The sequence below is a fragment of the Thalassophryne amazonica genome, chromosome 9 (assembly GCF_902500255.1).
Source record: "Thalassophryne amazonica chromosome 9, fThaAma1.1, whole genome shotgun sequence".
Lineage (NCBI taxonomy): Eukaryota > Metazoa > Chordata > Actinopteri > Batrachoidiformes > Batrachoididae > Thalassophryne > Thalassophryne amazonica.
The window spans coordinates 92,399,842-92,424,944 of record NC_047111.1 but is presented as its reverse complement, the minus strand read 5'-3'; the positions used below and the strand labels follow the sequence as shown (position 1 = coordinate 92,424,944).

General features: G+C 40.7%; 1 protein-coding gene across 2 annotated transcripts in view; it reads left to right on the top strand.

Annotated features, from left to right (window-relative positions):
• The window catches only part of LOC117517661 (vascular endothelial zinc finger 1-like), a 44,899-nt gene extending 21,038 nt beyond the window's left edge, over nucleotides 1-23,861 (top strand). The window contains exons 1-5 of one of the 2 annotated variants that reach the window (XM_034178770.1): nucleotides 768-791; nucleotides 6,722-7,473; nucleotides 18,076-18,145; nucleotides 18,235-18,394; nucleotides 21,599-23,861. In XM_034178770.1, coding sequence (XP_034034661.1) covers nucleotides 6,833-7,473; nucleotides 18,076-18,145; nucleotides 18,235-18,394; nucleotides 21,599-21,963 — 1,236 coding nt within the window. In that variant the 5' untranslated portion in view covers nucleotides 768-791; nucleotides 6,722-6,832 and the 3' untranslated portion in view covers nucleotides 21,964-23,861. Of the gene's footprint in view, nucleotides 1-767; nucleotides 792-6,721; nucleotides 7,474-18,075; nucleotides 18,146-18,234; nucleotides 18,395-21,598 lie in introns of those variants that run through there. The other variant, XM_034178769.1, reaches the window with a different exon arrangement.
• The last annotated feature ends 1,242 nt before the right edge of the window (nucleotides 23,862-25,103 follow it).

The following is a 25,103-nucleotide window of genomic DNA, read 5'->3' as shown; positions in this document are numbered from 1 at the left end:
CCATGTCTTTTTTAAACTTAGATTTTTGTTAAAAATAATTACATTTGTTTTTTTGTTGTTGTTTTTTTTTTTTTTAAATCACTTGTAGTACAGTGTGGCATAAATGTGAGCTTATGAGCCAAGTTCAAATGTAAACGTAAAAGTAAATGTAAAAGTGGCCTGCGATGACAACATTGCACTTGCTCCATTTTGATATTTATGAGAGAACAGTTCTAGCTGTCAGAGCACATTTGTGTCAGAATGCTCAGAGCTGCATGAAGACAGCAGCTTACAGGCGCTGCACCTCTGTATACAGACCGTGCTGTCTGCAGTTGCCGTGTCTGCCGTGCACAGAGTTTACAATTAGGGGAGCCCCCCTCCTATACATGAAGCTCCTCCACCCCTGGTGTGCCAGTGGACAGCCTCGCATTGGCATAATGATTACTCATCCTGGAAGGTGGCAAGTGTGAGCAGGTGCTCAGACAAATGGCTGGGTGGACTTTGTGGCATTCTCAGTGAGTTCTCAGGTCCCATTGCATATGAGGGAATGACAGCTAGTTTAGCTGACTGGTGTGTGGGTAAACAATGTGCCTGTCCTATGAATAGATGAGCTAAATCAATGAAGATGAGCATACAAAGATCCCCCGCCGAGCCCCGAGTGCATCATTGCTCAGACTTGTGATTTTCACAATAGGTGAGATGACATAAGGAGGACATTGTGCTTCATTTTTCTTTTCTCTCCCCTGCCTCCTGTTTTGCAACTCTTTACTTGGCTGGCCTTCTTCGATGGATGATTGAACCTCAAAGGAAAGGTTAAACATTTCTCTTTGCTCTTTCTTACTTGTAGTTGACAATGCATTTGTCTTGTCTGTGTTCATTTAGTTTTAGGAAATTAACCCATTAGCGAAGGGTTTTGTTTTTGAAAACATTCTGTTGTCTTTGTCCAAACAAACAATGGTGCTGCTTTTCAACCTAAAGCAGTAGGTTTTCTGTTTCATGTAGTCACAATAATAAATAAATATTGAGTACCATATTTTTCCATAGTATGTGTCGCACGTATCAAAAAATAACTGTTGGAGAGGGAAACAAACCTATAAGTCGCATGTTTTCTGTTTTACCAGTTCTTTAGTTTCAGACTTTTGTATATTGTTGTACTGTACTTTTAATGTTGGCATTAATTATTTAAATTATTTTTAGTGTTATTATTATTAATACTGAATGCATGATCTTTCGGTATATAATTTGCACCAGAGTATGATGTTCGAGTTTAGTTAAAAAAAACAAAAAAAAAAACAGCGACTTCTACTCTGTAAAATATGGTATCATAAATAAATTAATAATAATGTCAATTAGATGAAGAAGTTTTTGGTAAACAAATGACCACTTGTTTGAAACTGGTCACAAACAAGCAGGGGTGATTATTAAATATCTAACCTCAATTCAGCCCTCAAGTTTTTATTTCCCAGTGGCGCCCACATTTCTAACAGCTGCTTCACGGTAAAATTTATAATTATTCTCACTAGAAGGCTTTTACTTTGCAGTGATGTCAACATTCAAATGCTATGTCAGTACAAAATTTTATGTGTTCAGTTTAATTGCTTTGACATTAAACAGGTTCGGGTAAAAAAAAAAAAAAAAAAGCTACTTTTGGCTTTTCTGTCTGTGCAGCACACGTTGATACAAAAAGCTCTTAAAGGCAGATTATTTTTGCAACTAGTTTGGAAATTTTCATGTTGCCTCCGGATACAGCTGTGGTAAGGGAGAAAATCTGTCTGACCACAGGCAATGATTATGAGCAAAATGTATCTCAGCTGCTTGGTAATGCAGATAATTCCAGGCAGCCACTCTAAATCCATTGTGTAGGAGGACTAAAGAACACTGGGTTTTCATAGACAAAATCATGTGAGAGGCTACATGGCAAGAAAATTGTGCCATGACACGACATGTAGTTTTTATGTCTCTTTTTTTTTTCTGCTTATGAGTGTGTGTCTCCTCCCCCCCCCCTTCATTTGTTTACTGAACTCGGCTTCAGTCCATCCGGTCACTGAGCTCTGTGTAGCAGAGTTAACTGCCTTCTCCTCAGAGCTTTCTTGGCAGTTGAACTGGACTCTGTCATGCCTCAAATTCGGCATGTGTGCAGTCACATGATGAGTCAGGACATTCATGGTGGGATCATTTTTCAGCCAGTATATTTGGATTCTTTCACATTGGTGTCATTCTGTGTCCACCTTATTACTGACTGATCTGTTGCCTATTTCATGTTGTATAACTACTCAGTAGCTGTTGTTTTTATGATATTTGGTTAAATTAAGCACAAACTGTGGCACACTGATTGTACACTTATCACTAAATCTGTCTGGAACACAATCTTACAAAGTGAGACATCTTTCTTTGGTGCTTTGATGCGACTGTAAGTGGGATTCTAACAAATGCAAACTTATTTGGTCTGCTTTACAATCAGAGTACATAAGTGTATTTCAAAGATAAAGTTTGGTTTAATGACAAGGTGGAAATGATCAGTAAAGTTTAGTTTGCAATACATAGATAACTACTGGTCGATCAGCAGCAATGGTCATTCCGTAGTTTTCCCAAAATATCTGTGTCATCTCTATGGTGTCTAATTTTGATGGGTGCCAGAACTATGATTTATTTTGTAGGTAACCACTAAATGGACTAATTTTCCCTATCAGAGCCTGCTGTATAACAGCCTAACTCCCAGGATCATTGCCCAGTGAGGAAACAATTTGAAACAGGCATTCAAAAATAAAATGTCAGTCAGAAATGAAATGCACTCTATTTCCTCTCTGGAAATAGAGTGCATTTCAAACTCAAGCATCAGTGTTATGTGAATAATATTCTTTTGTTTGAAAGAAGTCATCACTATCTGTGATGCCACTAACGTTTGTGTACCTGATTCGCTGAAATGTCTTTAATATTGGGGTGTAACTTTCCATCTGTCAAAAACTGTTCTCTGGAAATGCTTATAGCGTTATAGTCCATCACTATTTGAGAATGCAGAAACACAATAGCAGTTGTATGCTCTGAGTACATACTTACCATCAACTGTTTTTAGTAGATAGTGTATATGAATAGGTTTCACTAATCTTGGTCTGTATAATTTACACATCAATTATCTTAGTCAAGAGAAAGTCCTCTCCGGAAACTATAGCAGCTCATATACTCGTATGCAAACATCTAACAGGTATGAAACTTTGGGTGTACAAGTACCCCAGTTAGCAGTTTCATATGGATGAATAATTTGACCAAAGTAACCGCTTTGATTTTTTTTTTTTTTTTTTGATGCCATTGACACATACTTTTGTACATTGACTGTGAAAGAGCCCATTTAAAGTGTAAACAGAAAATTGGCATTAAACAACTTTTTTTGGTAGCGAACTTGGCTTTTTGGAAAGCAGTCAGAGACACTAGTTATGGCTTGTTTTCAGAACTGAAAATCTGACTGTAAACAAGAAAGAAGACAGCATTTTTGGCACCATTGTGCTGGTTATTTGTATTTTCTTCAGTTGTAAAACTGATACACCAATTGTTAATCGTGTTATTAACTGTGATTCTAAAAGAGGGATTGTATGTGTCCGCATGGCCGGAAGTAGCCTTCACGCATTGTAGTAATCAGGGATGAGAATATTCCACGGATCCACGGACTTCCAACTTTTTCTGGATTTCTGGGCCATTTCTGAGGTTGGGGTAAATCTGTTGAGAAAAATGTTGGGGGTGGGGGGCATGCAGCGGAGCTATCCGTGGTGCAAGTTAAAACCTTTAGAGAAATCACGTCATATGCGTCACATTTTACCCGTTTAGCGTCCGCCCTCAAACGAGACTGCGCTGCCCAATTGTGTTGAAATGGTTCTGTTTTTCAAAGCATTTGATACATTTAAATATGGTGACATCTGCTGGCCAATCTTCAACATAGGACTTGCATGGAACAATAAAGGGCAGTGTGTCAGGAAACAGGCACTGTTATGTATGCTAAATAATAAAGGTTAGATGTGCATCTTGAAATTTTTGATTATATTTTCGTTTAAAGACATTGACACTGGTCAAAAAAAGCAAATACTTGCATGGACTTTGAGAACTGATTTAGGGTAATTGTGGGGTGCTGTATCCAAATCTGAGCTCAGATTTCCTCTATCACAACATGTTTTTTTGCAGTCTGTATGATCTCTGTTGATGGATTACACAAAAGTTGCTCATTCACTCACGAGTTTGACACCACTAATCATGCACAAAAGCAGCTTCAAAAGCATAGTTTTTAAACCAGGTTCGCAAAATGTGAACAAAAGCCGTAATATTATTTATGCCGCCAGAGGTGTGTGAGACTGCAGCTTTTGCTTCGATGCTTGATACTTGAATTATGTTTTCATATCTAAAAAAAAAAAAAAAAACATGATGTGATTGGCAAAAACTAACACTGGATTTGGATTCAGTGCCCCCAAATTGCCCAAAATCTGTTGGAAAAATTCCCTGCAAGAAAAATCATGCTGACCAGTGTAATATGAGGTCTGTCAATAAAGTATAGGTCCTTTTTATTTTTTTTCAAAAACTATATGGATTTCATTCATATGTTTTTACGTCAGACATGCTTGAACCCTCATGCGCATGCGTGAGTTTTTCCACGCCTGTCGGTGACGTCATTCGCCTGTGAGCACGCCTTGTGGGAGGAGTCGTCCAGCCCCTCGTCGGAATTCCTTTGTCTGAGAAGTTGCTGAGAGACTGGCGCTTTGTTTGATCAAAATTTTTTCTAAACCTGTGAGACACATCGAAGTGGACACGGTTCGAAAAATAAAGCTGGTTTTCCGTGAAAATTTTAACGGTTGATGAGAGATTTTGAGGTGATACTGTCGCTTTAAGGACTTCCCACGGCGCAAGACGTCGTGCAGCGCTCGTAGGCGCCGTCGTCAGCCTGTTTCAAGCTGAAAGCCTCCACATTTCAGGCTCTATTGATCTAGGACATCGTGAGAGAACAGAGAAGTTTCAGAAGAAGTCGGTTTCAGCATTTTATCCGGATATTCCACTGTTAAAGGAGATTTTTTTAATGCAAGACATGCGGATGGATTGCAGCGTCGGCTCGCAGCCGCTGCGACGCTCCGCCACAGGAAAAACACAGCCGTTGGAAGCCTTAAGGACAAGTTGGAACATGTCCAGCTGTTAAACAATTTCTCATATACTCACTCCACTGAAAGCCATCAAAAGCCGCCTGGATTTTACAAATGGTTATCAACACAGAGGTGTTTTTCCTGTGCCGTCGCACTGCGCCGGCTGCGTCCCGACGCGCAGACCTGTCCGCACGTCTTTCATTAAAAAAAATCTCCTTTAACAGTGGAATATCCGGATAAAATGCTGAAACCGACTTCTTCTGAAACTTCTCTGTTCTCTCACGACGTCCTGATCAATAGAGCCTGAAATGTGGAGGTTTTCAGCTTGAAACAGGCTGACGACGGCTCCTGAGAGCGCTGCACGACGTCTCGCACCGTGGGAAGTCCTTAAAGCGACAGTATCACCTCAAAATCTCTCATCAGCCGTTAAAATTTTCACGGAAAAAGCAGCTTAATTTTTCGAACCGTGTCCACTTCGATGTGTCTCACAGGTTTAGAAAAAATTTTGATCAAACAAAGTGCCAGTCTCTCAGCAACTTCTCAGACAAAGGAATTCCGACGAGGGGCTGGATGACTCCTCCCACAAGGTGTACTCACAGGCGAATGACGTCACCGACAGGCGTGGAAAAACTCACGCATGCGCATGAGGGTTCAAGCATGTCTGACGTAAAAACATATGAATGAAATCCATATAGTTTTTGAAAAAAATAAAAAGGACCTATACTTTATTGACAGCCCTCGTATACTTGTGATTATATCATCATAAAATCTGTGTGTCATAGAGATATAAATTGAGAAATTCTTGTGCAAATAGGGACTGTTATGAAAATAGTTGTACAAAATAATGGGGATTTGGGTGCTTCAGAGGTTTTTATTTAAATACAAGATCATTTCAGTGGTGGTAGGCCTGAGTCTGTTCCTCCTCTTTATTATTGGCTGTCCAGTTTTGGAGAAGACACTCTCACATGGCACAGATGTTGCTGGCATGTAAAGATAGATTTTGTCCAGATTGTAAAAAGTTGGATAAACAGCAGTTTAGCAGTTTGGCTTTCCTAAGTGTCTCTATGAAACCTGTTCTGAAACAGTTATATAATTTATATATTGTGATATATATCGTTATCACAAAAGGCGATAACACATGCACAAAAGCATGGACAGCGGTTCCAATTTTATGCCTGTTTATTGACGTTTCAGTTATCAAACCAAGTGCCAAAAAGCAATGAAAAATTGTGCATAGCAAAGATAACCAGTGTTCTATGAAAAGTATCTGCTAAAGAATTAAGGAACCAAAAAAGTTAAAAGGAAATAAAAAAAAAAGAAACCTGACACCACAAAAAACTCAAGTGCATGTACTAAATACATACTCCTGACATTTGGTCACATTTAATTTAGGTTATGAAAAGCCACTTCTAACAGGACTTTGACCTTGCAATTTTTTTCCAGGGTAAAATTTTGTGGAATTGGAAACTAGTGTTGGCGGAGGTTTGTGCTCTACAAGCGTGATGCTCTAGTTTTACGAGTAGTTTTGTTCCCAATTGCCAACATTAAGTGTGTGTGTGTGTGTGTGTGTGTGTGTGTGTGTGTGTGTGTGTGTGTGTGTGTGTGTGTGTGTTTCATTCTTTCTTCAGCAGGCAAATGAAGCCCTCCACCACCAGCACCAGGTGGCTCAGAATAGCTTGCTGCCACTTCTTAATGCGGGAGCTGAACCAGTTGACCAGAAGCCTGTGCTGCCCATCCAAATGGACCAGAAGCCCCCTTCGAGTGCTGCAGATCTCCTGAAAGACAGCATAGTCAGTGGAGGGGGTGTACGGCCACCAGTGCCTGTGATAAAGAAAGAACACAAAGGCAAAACGCCTTTTGTCTGTGGTTACTGCAACAAAGCTTTTCGTGACAGCTATCACCTGCGACGTCATGAGTCCAGTCACACAGGCATCAAGATGGTCTCACGACCAAAGAAAACTGCTCAGGCGGCCCCTACCATGGTACCCATGATCTCAGCAATGCCACGAGAGAACAATGGTAACCCTTCCTACATCTCAACAGTAGCAGGTATCCTCTCCACAGCAACCACCTCTGTTTCCTCAGGCACTAGCATCATGACACCTTCGGCAATGGGAAATGTGCCTCAGGCAAACGCCCCGAAGAAAGTCATTAAACCCGTCAAGAAGAACCACGGGTGCGAAATGTGTGGCAAGGCATTTCGTGATGTCTACCACCTGAATCGCCACAAGCTGTCCCATTCAGATGAGAAACCTTTCGAGTGTCCAATCTGCCAGCAACGCTTTAAAAGGAAGGACCGAATGACCTACCATGTTCGATCTCATGACGGGGGAGTCCATAAGCCCTACGTCTGCTCTGTGTGTGGAAAAGGCTTTTCCAGGTAAAGTCAACACTTTGATACATTGTACCTTCCTGTACAACAAAATTTGTTACATTGGAACATTAAGTGCCAAAGTCATTTATGCAGATAATACAGTGGGAAGGGTATGAATTATGTTGTAATATGCCTGGATTATTCCAGGCATATTGCATATTAATTATCCAGGCATGCAAGCAGAAAAGCTTGGAAAAAAAAAAAAATAATAATCAGCTTGTGTGGACAGAATGACATGTTAGCGGATATCTGCAATCCGTTACCAACATGATTATATCCAAATTATTCTGTAATTATGTCATACTTCATCATTCAGAAACCATTATCAGTGTACCTTTAACATTTATTCCTTCTTACTGTAAATCACAAAACTTACAGAAGGCTCAATATGAAATCTTGTCATGAAATTAATTTCCTAATTTTAATGCCTTAATCTTTTATGAGTAAATCATTTCAATATTTTAATTACTAGGACTGCTTTCTCCCACCTGTGAAATAGAGTGAAGAGTCGTCCCATCTTGTCTATGGCTGATGCTGAGACCCTGATTCATGCGTTTGTCTTTTACAATCGACTACTGTAATGTTCGATTTTCTGGTTTACCGCAGTCCAGCATTAGGGCTCTCCAATTGAATCAAAATGCTGCTTCCAGACTTTTGACATGAAGCTGAAAGTTTGACCACATTACAACCATTTTGGCGTCTTTTCACTGGCTTCCTGTCCCAGTGAGATCAGATTTTAAGGTTCTGCTACTAGCCCAGGGGTGGCCAAGTTCGGTCCTCAGGAGCCACCTTCCCGACACTCTTAGTTGTCTCCCTGCTCCAACACACCTAAATCCAATGAAAGACTCGTTAGCAGACTTTTAATGAGCCTTTCATTGGATTCAGGTGTGTTGGACCAGGGAGACAACTAAGAGTGTCGGGAAGGTGGCTGTGGAGGACGGAACTTGGCCACCCCTGTACTAGCCTATAAAATTGTTCACAGACTGGCACCTGCCCACCTTGCTGATATAATTAAACCCTACGTACCATCCCGGGCTTTGCATTCTCAGGGTGCAGGACTACTTTGTGTCCCTAGGGTGAATAAGAGGTCTGCGGGTCATAGAGCTTTCTCTTATCGTGCCCCTGTTCTGTGAAATGATCTCCCTGCATCAATAAAACAGTCAGATTCTGTGGAGACTTCAAGTCCAGACTTAAGACGCACTTATTTTCACTTTCGTATGGCTAACATACTGGCATAGTATGTGACTATGCTTTTTATTCTTTTAAATTCATTTTGTTAGGACATGGAGCGTGCTGCGGCCTCAAATTTATCTAAATTCTGGGTCTTTTAGTGGAGCTTAGTGCGAGTGGAGAAAGCATATCTCACCCATATTGGCCTCTCTTCATTGGCTTCCTGTTAATTCTAGAATAGAATTTAAAATTCTTCTTCTTACTTATAAGGTTTTGAATAATCAGGTCCCATCTTATCTTAGGGACCTCGTAGTACCATATCACCCCAATAGAGCGCTTCGCTCTCAGACTGCAGGCTTACTTGTAGTTCCTAGGGTTTGTAAGAGTAGAATGGGAGGCAGAGCCTTCAGCTTTCAGGCTCCTCTCCTGTGGAACCAGCTCCCAATTCAGATCAGGGAGACGGACACCCTCTCTACTTTTAAGATTAGGCTTAAAACTTTCCTTTTTGCTAAAGCTTATAGTTAGGGCTGGATCAGGTGACCCTGAACCATCCCTTAGTTATGCTGCTATAGACGTAGACTGCTGGGGGGTTCCCATGATGCACTGTTTCTTTCTCTTTTTGCTCTGTATGCACCACTCTGCATTTAATCATTAGTGATCGATCTCTGCTCCCCTCCACAGCATGTCTTTTTCCTGGTTCTCTCCCTCTGCCCCAACCAGTCCCAGCAGAAGACTGCCCCTCCCTGAGCCTGGTTCTGCTGGAGGTTTCTTCCTGTTAAAAGGGAGTTTTTCCTTCCCACTGTAGCCAAGTGCTTGCTCACAGGGGGTCGTTTTGACCGTTGGGGTTTTACATAATTATTGTATGGCCTTGCCTTACAATATAAAGCGCCTTGGGGCAACTGTTTGTTGTGATTTGGCGCTATATAAAAAAATTGATTGATTGATTGAGTGGCCGGCGATCACCTTGGTATTTCTTTTCTTTTTCTTGTTACTTAATGCTGACACATTATACTGTATTTATTTGTCTTTCTAATGCCTGATTCTGTCGTTCCCCCCCAGTTTGAGGTGCGGCTCCATCCAGAGATGGGTGTGGTGTCTGTTTCTGAAACCCTCCTGTCCTGTGCGCCGGCAACGTTCCCTGCGTATTCGTTTTGTGAATTGTTTTATTTGTGTCGGTAACATGGCCCAAGCAGAGGGTCACGCCTTTGAGTCTGGTCTGCTTGAGGTTTCTTCCTCAGAGGGAGTTTTTCCCCACCACCATCGCCTGAGAGAGAGAGAGAGAGACGATGGTTGCCACAATGAAATTAATAACATGAATATTAAAAATCATTCGGACTCATCCTGTTGTTTTGGCAGCTGTCTTATTTATTTAACCATGACCCATCAGAGCAGTACGTTTACAGGGTGTTTACTGAAATACAAATGATTTTGTCTGTTTTGGCTCTGCTGGCAGATGCTGGAAAATGACCAGAATATAAAAACCTTTCAGCCAGTTTGTGCAGTATTGGCCTCTGACCACTTGCCTATGAGGATTCTATACCCCATTGCGGTATTATCGAAGCACTGGTCAAAGGCATCCAGTTCATGTAACCAGCAGTAGAGGCTCATGAAAATTTTTTCAGGAAGGGCAATTTTTCTGATAATGGCTAAGGTAACCAATTCAGTAAATACATTAAGCAAGACAATTGTATGTTTGTTAGCTGTTGAATCATATAGCAATACCTCCACTAGGTGGCAGCATACAACAGCAATATTTCTCCTCGGGCTACATAAATTACAGGTAGAAAGCTATGAAAGAAAGGTGCATCCAGGAACATTCACAAGCAGAATGTTAAAATGAAGTGGCACCACAATAAATTAACCCACTTATTCACACTGGGAGCAGCTAAGTGTTAAGGACCTTGAACCATCCCTTAGTTATGCTGCTATAGACGTAGACTGCTGGGGGGTTCCCATGATGCACTGTTTCTTTCTCTTTTTGCTCTGTATGCACCACTCTGCATTTAATCATTAGTGATCGATCTCTGCTCCCCTCCACAGCATGTCTTTTTCCTGGTTCTCTCCCTCAGCCCCAACCAGTCCCAGCAGAAGACTGCCCCTCCCTGAGCCTGGTTCTGCTGGAGGTTTCTTCCTGTTAAAAGGGAGTTTTTCCTTCCCACTGTAGCCAAGTGCTTGCTCACAGAGGGTCGTTTTGACAGTTGGGGTTTTACATAATTATTGTATGGCCTTGCCTTACAATATAAAGCGCCTTGGGGCAACTGTTTGTTGTGATTTGGCGCTATATAAAAAAATTGATTGATTGATTGACCTTTCCCAAGGCCCTTGGTGATTTTCAGATGGGCGCTGTATATACTTGTGTGTGTGTGATATTCCCAGGCAAAATTAGCTGTGACATAAATTTATCTTAAATCAGGAGAATATAGGTCCACGTCCTTTCACAATTCCTGTGCTAGTCAGAAGACATACCGGATCAAGACAGCGTCCAGTTTAGAAATGAATGGCACATTCCATTGTTACAGGAGTTTTTGTCATGGAAAGAGGAGCGGCTCTATGAGCGGGCATATCCAGCTCATGCACAATCACAATCGGATAATCACACGACTGAAAAGCAACCGGAATCCATCTGAAAGCCGTCCTGTGAGACCAACACCGAGGTGGTTTTGTCCCGCATAATGAACGGCTCCGTGGCGTGTCCCTCCGCTTTTCTTTCCATGAAAAAACTCCTGTAACAGTGGAATGTGCTGAAAAAATGCTGATGTCCACGACTTCTGCCTTTTTGTGAAAGTCAGACGAGGTCCCGGATCAACAAAGCCTTCACGTTGGAAATGATCTGGTTGTTTCAGCGGGGTCTGAGCATGTCGATCAGCGCTGGGAGCGTGCCGCGCTCTCAGCAGTTGTGGGCCGTCCTTAAAGCGGCAGTAACACTCCTTAATCTGTATAATCCCCATAAAATCATCCCTGAAAGCCATATTAATTTTCCGAACGGTGTCCACCTGGAGGTCTCTCACAGTTTCTGGAAAAAAAACTGATGCAGCAAAGCTCCAAATCGTTCAGACATTTATTCGCAATAAATTAAACGATGAGAGGGTGGACCAGTGCTCACACAAAGCCTGCTCACAGGCGAATGATACAACCGACAGGCGTGAAAAAACTCACGCATGTGCACGAAGGTTCAAGGTTGTCTGATGCAATCACACGTGATTCAAATCCATATGGTCTTTGAAAAAATAAAAAAGGTCGGATACTTTTCTAACAGACTTCGTATCTGCAAAAACACTCATAGAATTGTAGAATTGTAGGACTTTGGAGATGTTACGTAAAAGGTGATTTTGCACAATATGACCCTTTTAATAATAACCTCCAACAACAAATTTAAAGGTTATTTTATCGTCCTGGTTTGTTTGTGAACAGCCTTGAGCCTACAATTTTTCATATATCGTTCTGAAATTTTTACTGAAGATTCATATCCTGATAGGCAAGAAGTGATTTCATTTTCAAGGTCAGAGTCAGAAAAAATCTTGGAAAATTGGAAAAATCCCTATTTAACATTGAACAAATTTTCTAAAATTCATAACTATCAAAAAAGATCAAATTTCTTGCATATTTGTAGAATAGTATCCTTTATCGACTGACAGTCTGATCCGAATATGAGCCAGATTACAGATTTTGTGGCCATTTAAATTTAACATTGAGAACCCCGTTTAATGTATATTTTCCGTTATATCTTATATATGCCCCAGTGATTTTTTTTTTTCTTCCAGATTCTGTCTCTCACAGTTGAAGTGTACTTACAATAAATATTACAGTCCTGTCCATTCTTTGTAGGTGGGAAAACTTTAAAATCAACAGTGGATCAAATACTTACTTGTCTCACTGTATTTTATTGGCTCAAAGACCATTTCATATTTAAATCTGTCCATTGAACATTAAAATCTGCATGAAAAGCATAGTTTTTAAAGTTTTAAGCCTGTTGGAGTTCCGTGAAGCTGTTAATGATCGTTAGTCAAATGCATTATTAAACAAACAAATGCCCACATTTGTGATAAAACAATTTACACTTAGAACACTTAAAGTAGACCTGCATTGAAATAAATGTGGTCAGATTTCAGAAAGAAATAGTTATGTATTTATAAGACCCTTGTGAATGCAGTAAAGTAAATCTGTAAGCCCAAATTTGTAATTCATCGGAGAAATCTTCGTTTAAAAATGACAAATTTGCAGCTAAAATTTAGCCCTCTGTGAAAACAGTTTGTACAGCCGTATCATTTCCATGACGTCAGGGACAAGACGACGTGCTCCCGCCTTCAGTCCGATCCCGCATTGAAACTGATTTTATCTGTTAGTAATGTTACTTATACACGTCCTGGTTTCAACATCCAAAAGTAAGCTGCAAAGAATGTGAGATACAGATCTGTGTGCTCAGATCAGCAACGACATCGACAGCGGGTGCCGTTCTTCCTCTCCCGCTCTCTGCCTCCGCTACACTCGCTGTTTTAATGCGAAGCGGCCGGTACACCTGTTGCTACAAGGACAGACTTCTTGCGGCAAAATCCACAGCACCACACGTCTCGGCAATCGGAGCCCCAGAGCCCCATGGACGCTGAGAGAGGTTTATATATTTTTAATGACTGGGATTCTTTGCGGGTCTTGCCTCCATATCCTGCGATGGTACCGGAGGCGAAAGACAGTAGATTTTCATTGTGACACCACTCAATCAAACGGGCGTATGAAAAAGTCCCCCAAAATAATTTTCAAGCACAAATAAAAGAAATGTGTACTCACCAAACGTGCCGCAAGACAATATGAAGTTTTAAAAAAGTAGATCCTTCCATATAAGACAAGAAAAAGGTGCAGATGCAAACTGACGTAAATCTACAAATTACAATTGGCGCAATGCATGCTGGGAGAGGGTCTTGTCCGTGACGTCTCGGCAGCGTCCATGATGAGAGGGACAATTTGCGGAGGGCTAAATGTTAGCTGTAAATTTGTCATTTTCAAATGAAGATTTCTCCGTTGAATGACAGATGGGCTTGCAGATTTACTTTACTACATTCAGAAGGATCTCATGTGTAAATGTAAGTCATTTTTTGTTCAAAAAATCTGACTGCATTTTTTTCAATGCAGGTCTCCTTTAAAGCAAATTAACTTTGGTATGAAAAGTATTTGTGTAGTTTATCTCCTGACATTTTCATGTCAGAAGGTAACAACAATAAGTGTTTGGGAACTGAGGACACTAATTGTTGAAGCTTTCCCATTTTTGCTTGATGTACGACTTCAGTTGTTCAACAGTCCGGGGTCTCCGTTGTTGTATTCTGTGCTTCATAATGCACCACACATTTTCAGTGGGTGACAGGTCTGGACTGCAGGCAGGCCAGTCTAGTACCTGCACTCTTTTAGTATGAAGACACACTGTTGTAACACATGCAGAATGTGGCTTGGCATTGTCCTACTGAAATAAGCAGGGACGTCCCTGAAAAAGACGTTGCTTGGATGGCAGCATGTGTTGCTCCAAAACCTGGATGTACCTTTCAGAATTGATGGTGCCATCACAGATGTGTAAGTGCCCATGCCATGGGCAGTAACACACACACTATCATCACAGATGCTGGCTTTTGAACTTTATGCTGGTAACAATCTGGATGGTCTTTTACCTCTTTTATCCAGAGGACACAATGTCCATGATTTCCAAAAACAATTTGAAATGTGGACTCATCACACAGCACACTTTTCCACTTTGCGTCTGTGCATTTCAAATGAGCTCGGGGCCAGAGAACGCGGCGGCGTTTCTGGATGTTGATATATAACTTTCACTTTGCATGGTAGAGTTTTAACTTACACTTGTGGATGTAGCGACGAATTATGTTAACTGACAATGGTTTTCTGAAGTGTTCCTGAGCCCGCGCGGTAAGATCCTTTACACAATGATGTCTGTTTTTAATGCAGTGGCGCCTGAGGGATCGAGGGTCATGGGCATTCAGTGTTGGTTTTCCGTTTTGCCGCTTACGTGTCGAACGTTCTCCAGATTCTCTGAATCTTCTGATTATAGTATTATGGACTGCAGATGATGGAATCCCTAAATTCCTTGCAACTGAACATTGAGAAACATTGTTCTTAAACTGTTGGACTATTTTTTCACACAGTTGTTCACAAAGTGGTGATCCTCACCCCATCTTTGCTTGTGAATGGCTGAGCTTTTTGGAGATGCTTCTTTTATACCCAGTCATGACACACATTTAGTGTCCTTGGTTCCCAAACGCTTATTGAGTGTTGTTAAAAGGAAAGGTGATGTAACGCAGTGGTAAACATACCACTGTCCTAACTTTAACTTTTTTTAAATGTGTTGCAGGCATCCATTTCAAAATGAGCAAATATTTGTACAAAAACAAAGTTTATCAGTTTGAACATTAAATATCTTGTCTTTGTGGTGTATTCAATTGAATATAGGTTGAAGAGGATTTGCAAATCACTGTATTCTGTTTTTATTTACATTTTACAGAATGTCCCCACTTCATTGGAACTGGGGTTGTACAAGTATTTTTCATATTGAAAAATACCAAAAGACTTGAATCACAAAGTTTCAGGTTCAGCTAAAATCTGGAACAGTTTATCTAGCCATAATTGAGCATGTTAAAGTGGTTTGCCTTTGGTAGTGAAGAGATGATCAGGACAATGGCTTTTTAGTAGTTGTATTTCTTGATACTGATGTGGAAAATAAGTAAACTTGAAGCTGAACTAATTTTAGTGTGACCACTATACCATTTTCCTTTTCATATAGTGCATAACACCCCCCCCCCCCCCCAAAAAAAAAAAAAAAAACATTTAATTATTGTTGATAAACAGTACATTCTTACATAATTGCTCAATTTATCCTTAAAATTTGGAAAGAATGCTCAATTACGAAATGTATTTCCACAGACCGCCAGTCTATTTTGGTTTTTGTTGATTGCCAGTGATTAGCTAAGTCCCCATGTCCACATAATGTTTTTTTGTTGGTTTGTTTCTTTTTTCTTAGCTGCCAGTGTCTCCCCCCCCCCCCCCCTTTTTTTATTTATTTATATTTTATTTTATTTATTTATTTTTGTATTTATGCTAAATAAGAACAGAACACAGGGTTCTAGCTAGGATAAAATTTTAGCGTAGTGGTAATGTCAAGGGAGCAAAGTGACCGGGGGTGGGGGGTACAGAAATGGGAAGCTTTTGAAAATTCAAGCTAAAAATTGGGCATTCTAGGGGTACCCAAAGGGGAAAAGCCAGGTACGACAGCCCAAGTCCCTTCATCATGTCCAGAAGGCTGGGGAAGTTTGTTGAGTGGGTAATCTCATTCTGGGTTAGCCAGTACATGGCCCTCAGTGAGGCAGTTGGAGTCCGTGGACATTAAGTCAAGACTTAAAACCTATTTTTATTCTCTTTCTTGTGAGTAGTTTTTATTTTATGTTTTATTCTTTTACTTCTGTTTTTAATTAGGTATTTGAATTTTTTTATTTTTATTTATTTATTTTAATTTTTTATGTTTAACTGTTCTGTGTGAAGCAGCTTGAGACGGCTTTTGTTGTAATTTGGTGCTTTATAAGCTAATTAAATTGAAATTGAACAACATTTTATTGAGTCTTAAAGTAAATAAATATGAAATTGGTTACTGGATCCTTAAACTCTGGACATAATAAACTCTTCTTGGTGGATCCTTGATCTCTGGACATAAACAGAAATAAAATGTTAGTTTTTGTCAAAAGCATTTCCTTTCAGACATTATTATTGGCATGAATGTATTTCCATAACTATGACCTGCAGCTCTTGCAGCTGTGCTGCAGGTCAGGTTTATAAAGAATGCAATACGTCTCATTTTGGGAGGAAAAAAATGTTTTAGTCAATTTATTGTCTGTATTGCAACGTTTGTAAGAGGTGTCATTTTATTTAAAGCGGCGATTAGTTTTGAAGTTATTAATTCTGAGCGGACTCTGTCTCGGCAGAGAGCCGCGCAGCGTTTGAAGCTGTGCCAAAATTGAGGACGATTCTTGTTTCTCGACTGCAACAAGACAAGAGTCCAAGTTAGTGAATTTAATCCACACAAAAGTGACTCATGATATTTTAATGGCTTTCAGAGGGGTTAAGAAGCGGACTTACCGCTTCTGAAGAGCAGCGAATCAAAGAGCCACGAGCCATTGAATCGAAGCATTGTTTCGATTCACGCTTCAAACTGGAGTCACGCTGCAGAAACGGTTCATTACAGACACTGTATTGAAAATCGTAACGGTCCAAAATTATAGCGTAACGGGCTGTAACGCAAGTTTGCGTTAGCTAGAACCCTGAGAACATATGTGGCTGCATGCAGCCACCTCCAAAACAGTGGTTCCATTTTTTGTGTGTGTGTGTGTGTGTGTGTGTGTGTGTGTGTGTGTGTGTGTGTGTGTGTGTGTGTGTGTGTGTGTGTGTGTGTGTGTGTGTGTGTGTGTGTGTGTGTGTGTGTGTGTGTGTGTGGCTCTCCACCCCAAGACCTCACTGCGTTCTAACCACTGGTGTGTTTGGGAGGACTTTTAGAAAGAGAAGATTGAAATACGTTAACCTCTACTTATCCAGTAAACCTGAAAGTCTTTAAAGCATCTCCAACTGCTGTTTTTTGTTGCAAACAAAGTGTTCACCTGCCAGTTCTCAGTGACTGACATCACTTCATTTGAATTGTTGACACAAAATCTGACTTTTGGCACATGGTTTAAGATTGCTGTCCATAACTGCTTTTAACAGTAATCACCAGTCAATCTTGTGTATTGCTGATACAAGGAAAATAATGTACTGCTGTACAACAACTTCAATAAGAAAGACAAAAAATAAATAAAATCTACATTGTACCCCTGCCAAACTGTAGCATTGGTTGCACAGCAGTTTCAGGCGCATCACCAAACACAGTGATGTGGAGTGTGGATGCATCAGTGTACTAGAAAAGTGAGAAGATGGACTTAGTAACTGGAAATTGAGTGCCTCATTCAGATCTGTAAGCCATCTATGCCAGGGGGAGGAAAGAAAACATCAAAATAATTAAATACAACATTAAATACAACAGATTTGAATTTATGAATCCACCAACAAAATTTCACTTGACTCTGCTCTAATGTTTAAAAAAAGAATCCCATAACATGAAGCTTTCCAGTTAAGGAGAAGCCACCAATACACGAGGTCTTACTCAGTTCCAGGACTGTGTGCATGATTCAGCTTCATGAGAATTAACAAGATGTCAGGGAAAGGGAAATCGGACCATTCAAGAGATTTCATGAGTCATAAAGGTTAGGCATGTGTCACATTGCCACTGTGGAGTGTGTGTTTGCTCATCTACAGTTTGTGTGTCTGTATTTCTGAACATACTTTAAAGTCTGTCTTTAAAAACCAGAGTACCAATCATTCTAAACAGAACTGTAGCTCAGACTTTTTTTTTCTTCTTCAATCTAGGCCTGACCACTTGAGCTGTCACGTGAAGCATGTGCACTCATCAGAAAGACCATTTAAATGTCAAGTAACGGTAAGAGTCAGTGCAATATCATTATTATTGTTGTTATTATTATTGGTATTAATTGTGCTCCACTAAAACTTTGTGCCTTGATGCTGCAGGCCTGTACCTCTGCTTTTGCCACCAAAGATAGACTCCGTTCCCACATGATCAGGCATGAAGGCAAAGTGACCTGTAGCATCTGTGGGAAGATGCTGAGTGCAGCTTACATCACCAGCCATTTGAAGACTCATGGACAGGCGAACTTTAACTGTAAGCAAGGTAAGTACCACCTGCCGTACTTGGTTTTGTTGTAGACCGGTTTTGTATTTGATTGAAGTTATGCTGTGCAGTGGGCGTGATGTCAGGGAGGTGATGGTCAAGAGGTTTGGGGATGAAAGATTTCTGCTTATTGACGATTTCTGCTTTTTTTGCCAGTTGCTTGTCTCATTTTTGAGATCAGCACAAATCCCTTGAGAAAAAATTAAACTGGCACTCCGATCGATCACAGATTGTCCGATTTCTGTGGAAAACGTATGTGTTCGGCCTATGTCTGTCAGTGCCTTTCATTGCCTATCACAAAAAACAATTGCCTGTAGCTTGTACTTTTCAGCCTGTTGGGGCCCCATGTGCAGTGTAGTGTCCCTCCCTCTTCATTTCCTTCACACTGCGCAGGAGCGTGGCAGCAAACCCCAACAAACATGCCTGCTGTGTGGAACTTTTATACAGTCTGAGAGAGCGATGTCAAGTTTCCATCCTACAGCACATGTAAAGAAAAAATACAACTATTTTAATCAGCCATTTAAAGGACAAACACTTGTCGGAGTATGGTGAGTTTTCGAGCCTTACGGCAGAGAATGAAAAGAAGACAGCTGGAGGGATATAGTAAAATGGCTAAAAGGATTTTGGACCGTGAAGATGGCTTGTGACTCTACAGTAAATAATCATTTCAGGTGGGACCAAGCAAACCAAGCTAGCAGGAAGTCTTCAAAGGTGTGAAGACGAGACCAGAGGTGGCCAAACCACTTGTATCTGTAGACAGGTCGAAAAATTTAGTAGACTGAAGCATATTTATAGGGCGGCGCAGTCTCATTTGAACCCTGCGTGATATTGCGGGATTTGACCATGTATGGGGACAGCTGCTCCTGTTGCTCAATATATACACAGCATAGCTTCACACGAAAAAAATGGCTTACTGTTTTGTTTGTGCCTGCAATCACCAAAGTAATTGCGAAAAGTGAGGTTTCTTTCGGTTCACAGTGGAGAAGGTTAGATGAGGTGAATGGGGAAACGTTGTGTCAGTAAGTGTTAGCCTACACAGCTAAGCACAATAGCTACGTTCTCTCTCCTGCAAAACCGCCTTGACACGTTTTGAGTTATGGGTCATAAACAAAACGCAACACATGTCCGCTTTCCACTGCATCATCACTTTTTCTTTGTATTTTCACTTTGTTTGCATGTAATTTGCCCAAAATCTCAAAGTGCTGTGTTTCTGTCCTTGGAAGTAGAGAAATTACATCATACGTGTCATATTTTACCCCTTTAGCGCCCGCCTCAAACGAGACTGCGCTGCCCAATTAAGTTGGTGTTGTCATTCATATTTATATATGTAGTTTTTCTGCATAAAAAATACATACTACAGATGAAGTAAAGTGGTTGGGCATTACTTTACAGGTATGATTAGTTTCTGTTACTTTGTGGGAGATATGTTTGTAAATTTTTGTGAGAATGCTACTAGAGGAGTGATTTTCAATAAGGAAAATTGTTTTTTGTTTTTTTTTCTCACCAAAATGGGTGCTCTGCACTCACTATTTATTCATCATCATCAATTCATCAGTTTTATTTATATAGCGCCAAATCACAAACAGTTGCCCCAAGGCGCTTTATATTGTAAGGCAAGGCCATACAATAATTACGTAAAAACCCCAACGGTCAAAACGACCCCCTGTGAGCAAGCACTTGGCGACAGTGGGAAGGAAGAACTCCCTTTTAACAGGAAGAAACCTCCAGCAGAACCAGGCTCAGGGAGGGGCAGTCTTCTGCTGGGACTGGTTGGGGCTGAGGGAGAGAACCAAGAAAAAGACATGCTGTGGAGGGGAGCAGAGATCAATCACTAATGATTAAATGCAGAGTGGTGCATACAGAGCAAAAAGAGAAAGAAACACTCAGTGCATCATGGGAACCCCCCAGCAGTCTAAGTCTATAGCAGCATAACCAAGGGATGGTTCAGGGTCACCTGATCCAGCCCTAACTATAAGCTTTAGCAAAAAGGAAAGTTTTAAGCCTAATCTTAAAAGTAGAGAGGGTGTCTGTCTCCCTGATCCGAATTGGGAGCTGGTTCCACAGGAGAGGAGCCTGAAAGCTGAAGGCTCTGCCTCCCATTCTACTCTTACAAACCCTAGGAACTACAAGTAAGCCTGCAGTTTGAGAGCGAAGCGCTCCATTGGGGTGATATGGTACTATGAGGTCCCTAAGATAAGATGGGACCTGATTATTCAAAACCTTATAAGTAAGAAGAAGAATTTTAAATTCTATTCTAGAATTAACAGGAAGCCAATGAAGAGAGGCCAATATGGGTGAGATATGCTCTCTCCTTCTAGTCCCCGTTAGTACTCTAGCTGCAGCATTTTGAATTAACTGAAGGCTTTTCAGGGAACTTTTAGGACAACCTGATAATAATGAATTACAATAGTCCAGCCTAGAGGAAATAAATGCATGAATTAGTTTTTCAGCATCACTCTGAGACAAGACCTTTCTAATTTTAGAGAGATTGCGTAAATGCAAAAAAGCAGTCCTACATATTTGTTTAATATGTGCTTTGAATGACATATCCTGATCAAAAATGACTCCAAGCTTTCTCACAGTATTACTAGAGGTCAGGGTAATGCCATCCAGAGTAAGGATCTGGTTAGACACCATGTTTCTAAGATTTGTGGGGCCAAGTACAATAACTTCAGTTTTATCTGAGTTTAAAAGCAGGAAATTAGAGGTCATCCATGTCTTTGTCTGTAAGACAATCCTGCAGTTTAGCTAATTGGTGTGTGTCCTCTGGCTTCATGGATAGATAAAGCTGGGTATCATCTGCGTAACAATGAAAATTTAAGCAATGCCGTCTAATAATACTGCCTAAGGGAAGCATGTATAAAGTGAATAAAATTGGTCCTAGCACAGAACCTTGTGGAACTCCATAATTAACCTTAGTCTGTGAAGAAGATTCTGTAATACGCCCAAATTGCATCTCAGAGCTTCGAGAAGTCACACATTTGCCCTGAGTAATTTTGGGTTTCACCTTGTTTTTGTTTTCCACCACTTTCATCTCTGGAGGTTAAATCACTGGGCTTGTGACCAGAGGGTCCTCTGTTTAAATCCCATTAGAACAAAAATTCAGTAAAAGTCTTAAGTTGCTGAACATCTTTTTAACTTTCACTGTTAAATTTAAATATGGGAACTAACATCTGGCCATTTTTCTTCTTATCTCTTATCTAGAGAGTAATGAAGTCTGCAACTCTGCCTCTGCAACACCGGTGACAGCTTCTGCCCCCATCACCACGGCGATGAATCGAGGAAACGGCACCAACAACCCTGTCACCATAGCAGCACAAATGAACATCAGCACCAACACAGTCAACATCACATCACCTGTGAGCCTCCAGCACCCGGTCACCATCACGGGACCCGTCAATATTGCCTCAGTCAACATCCCCGCCACAGCGCCAATGAACATCGCCCACCCAGTTGCAATAACGACGCCAATGCCCATGAACATAGCCGGTCCCCTCAACATCGCCATGAGGCCAGTGGAAACCATGCCTTTTCTGTCCCAAGTCTTGCCTTCTTCCCCACCTTGGTAGGAAAAAAATAAAAGATTGGGGTTGGGGGGAGGGGTTCAAAGTATCTGCCACGCAACAACAAAAGGGAAATATAGTGAAACGGCACATTTGTCCTCATCTTCACCTGAAGCTCAACTTGTATGTGAGCTGTGCAGCCAGTAGGAGGCGCCCAAGTCACAGCTGCAGCCCCACTTATGTTACGTGACTTATTTGTGAAGCAGCGCTGGAGTAGAAATCATAGGCTTTATCTTGAACTTAGACAAACTGTAAAAACTTAGCGTAGCGAGGATGACGAAACTGTGCAGGTCAGCAAGTGAAAGGACGGAACGTCTGCAGCAGGCTGGAGGGACTCCTGGCAAATTCCTCTTGTGCGCTGTTTGGAAACATGAGAACAAACATGAACTGAAGCAATAAGTATGAATTGCTGCTTTTATTGTCTTCATATTGTCTTGGGGAAAACCCCTCACTTTTACTTTGTTTTTATTTTTGTTAAAACTAAAAGTTATTTTGAGTTTGTTTTATTTGCCAATCACTATTTAATGTCATAGGAAAGACTGTAGAATGAGGAATGTTGGCTTCCATGTGGATGAAGAAATGCTTTTTTTTTTTCTTCCTCACAGTACTTCAGCTTTTTTTTTTTTTTTTCTTCCTCGACAGGTAGGAATCATGCTCTAGAGGTACACTGACTAACTCCTAGAATTGACATTAATTTTCATAAGTGATATCTTGATGCTGTCCTGTCTTGACTATGAAATATTTGTGCTTCTTTTTTATGGAATCAGATTGTTTTATGAATCTCTTTTTCGTGTTTGTCCATGAGGTCAGAATGGAGTATGTGTTGCACTGAAAGCGTATCCTTCCAGGTGAACAGTATTATCTAAGATCAAATTGGAGTCTTAAGTGTTGTTGTGAGCCAGCTTGCACTTGAGGGCCATCTTGTGGCCAAATGTGGGACAGACTTGCCTTGGAGTGAAGCTTTTTTTTTTTTAGGCTGTTACTGTTATAATAACAGATTGTTTTATTTGAGTCTTCTTCGTTACACTGTTTTTAATTGCCTCTGTGACACCCCCAGCATGATTTTAAGGATTCATCCCTCAGGAAACAGGAATGCTCACCACCACTCATGAACTTGATTTCTTTTAAGTGCATCAGCCGTGTATCCTGATTGTGGATTTTTGACTGTCAGGATCAAAGATGAGAGTTAAATGCAGCCGTCCTGCTAAGCGGTCATCTGCTGTCATGTCCTACATGCTGGACGACTTCACGCTTCCTTAAAGAGTCCAGCTCAGTCTCAGGCTGAGATTTGAATGACTTTTGACAGAACTGATGAAACCATCTTGACCTTGCATGACCCCAAACACTGTAGCTGTTGAACCATGTTTTGTTTGTTCTTTTCTTTTTGTTAAAGGAATGGTGTGCTATCTTGACAGTGTTGCAGCTCTTTGAGTTGACTTTCTTTTTTAAATGAAAAATGCAATTTGCATGTCATTTGTTTGAAAATGTTAGTGTAGTCTTTGTTTTGTTTTGCATTTTATATAGATACACTAAAATAGCTTGTTTGCCAAATTTAATACAGTAATGTGATAAAACTGAACATTTCATGTTGAATCAAACTTTTTTTAAGGAGAAAAAAAAATTGGAAATTGCAGGACTCTTCTAAAAGCGGTTGAATGTATATCTTTGTACAAGGATATGGTAGTTAACTATAGATGTGAAAGATGAAATAACCTTTTTTAACAAAATCTTTTGTATTAGAACATTAACGATGGTAATTTTTGTATATATGAGAGTTTAGGCTTTCTGATTAGCAGAAAGAAACATTCCTACATTTTTTTAAATGTATGTTTGTCAAATTATTACATAAACATGCCCAGTGTTGTGCCTTTTATTTGGGTTGTCTAAATAAAAGAAAACTGCCACGTGTCTTCTTGTGTATGAAGTCATGTTCTGAAGTACTGCCTGAAATAAACGGGTGACCTGTGGAAACAAGACAGTCCATTAGTTTGATCATCCATCCAATCAACAAGCGCACTCAGAATTTCCTCTGTCAGAGATCAAGCATCTTACCTTAAACTAAATATATTTTATGTTCTTGCTTTGCCACATTATCCCCCAATTTAATGACATTTATAATTACAAACCAAGTGTAGCTCTTTCAAAGTTTAACTAAAGAGTTTTGCTTGAATTTTCGATTCCCTTCAGCTTCTCCCTTGGTCAGGGATGAGAACCACCCACCAATTGGCGGTTTCCTGACTTTTGGGGTTCATTTTGGCACTTCTGTCATATCAAATCCAGTGAGGAAAAAAATTGAGGTGGGGTAGGGGTACCCCGTCTTTCTATTTACTCAATAGATGGAGGACCGGGGCGATCTGCTCATTCACTGGCTGTTGCCATAGCACCGCCATCCTGGTTAGCGTCTAACAACCAGGCATGAATAGAAATCAGTGTGGACATGATCAGTGTTTTCAAGAGTTTCACCATAAATCTGCATTTGCTGTGCTGTTAAATTTATTCAAACTCAGTCCCACATTTGTACAGCCAATATTTGTCAAAACAAATACAGAAGAGAATCAATATTGATATAAAAGACTTGAATTTGTTAGCTGCTCCTCCACGTCGAGGTGGCTCGGGCATCTTTTCCGGATGCCCCCTGGACGCCTCGCTGGAGAGGTGTTCCGGGCACGTCCCGTTGGGAGGAGGCCCCGGGGAAGACCCAGGACACGCTGAAGGGACTACATCTCTCTGCTGGCTTGGGAACGCCTTGGGGTTCCCCTGGAGGAGGTGTGTGTGGATCGGGAGGTCTGGGTGGCTTTGCTTGAGCTGCTGCCCCCGCGACCCGACTCTGGATAAAGCAGAAGAAAATGGATGGATATAATGCGCCAAATCACAGCAAAGCCATCTCAAGGCGCCTTACATGAAACAATTCAACATAAAATTTAAATAAATAATTAAAATGAATAAAAAAATTCAAATTAAAAACAAGTAAAATAATAAAATGGATAGAAAAAATAAAAACTATTCATAAGAAAGAGAATAAAAATGGGTTTTCAGTCTTGACTTAAAAATGTCCACGGACTCAGACTGCCTCACGGTCGCAGGAAGACTGTTCCACAGGGTGGGTGCACGATGCGAAAAGGCTCTTTGACCTGCTGACTTCTTCT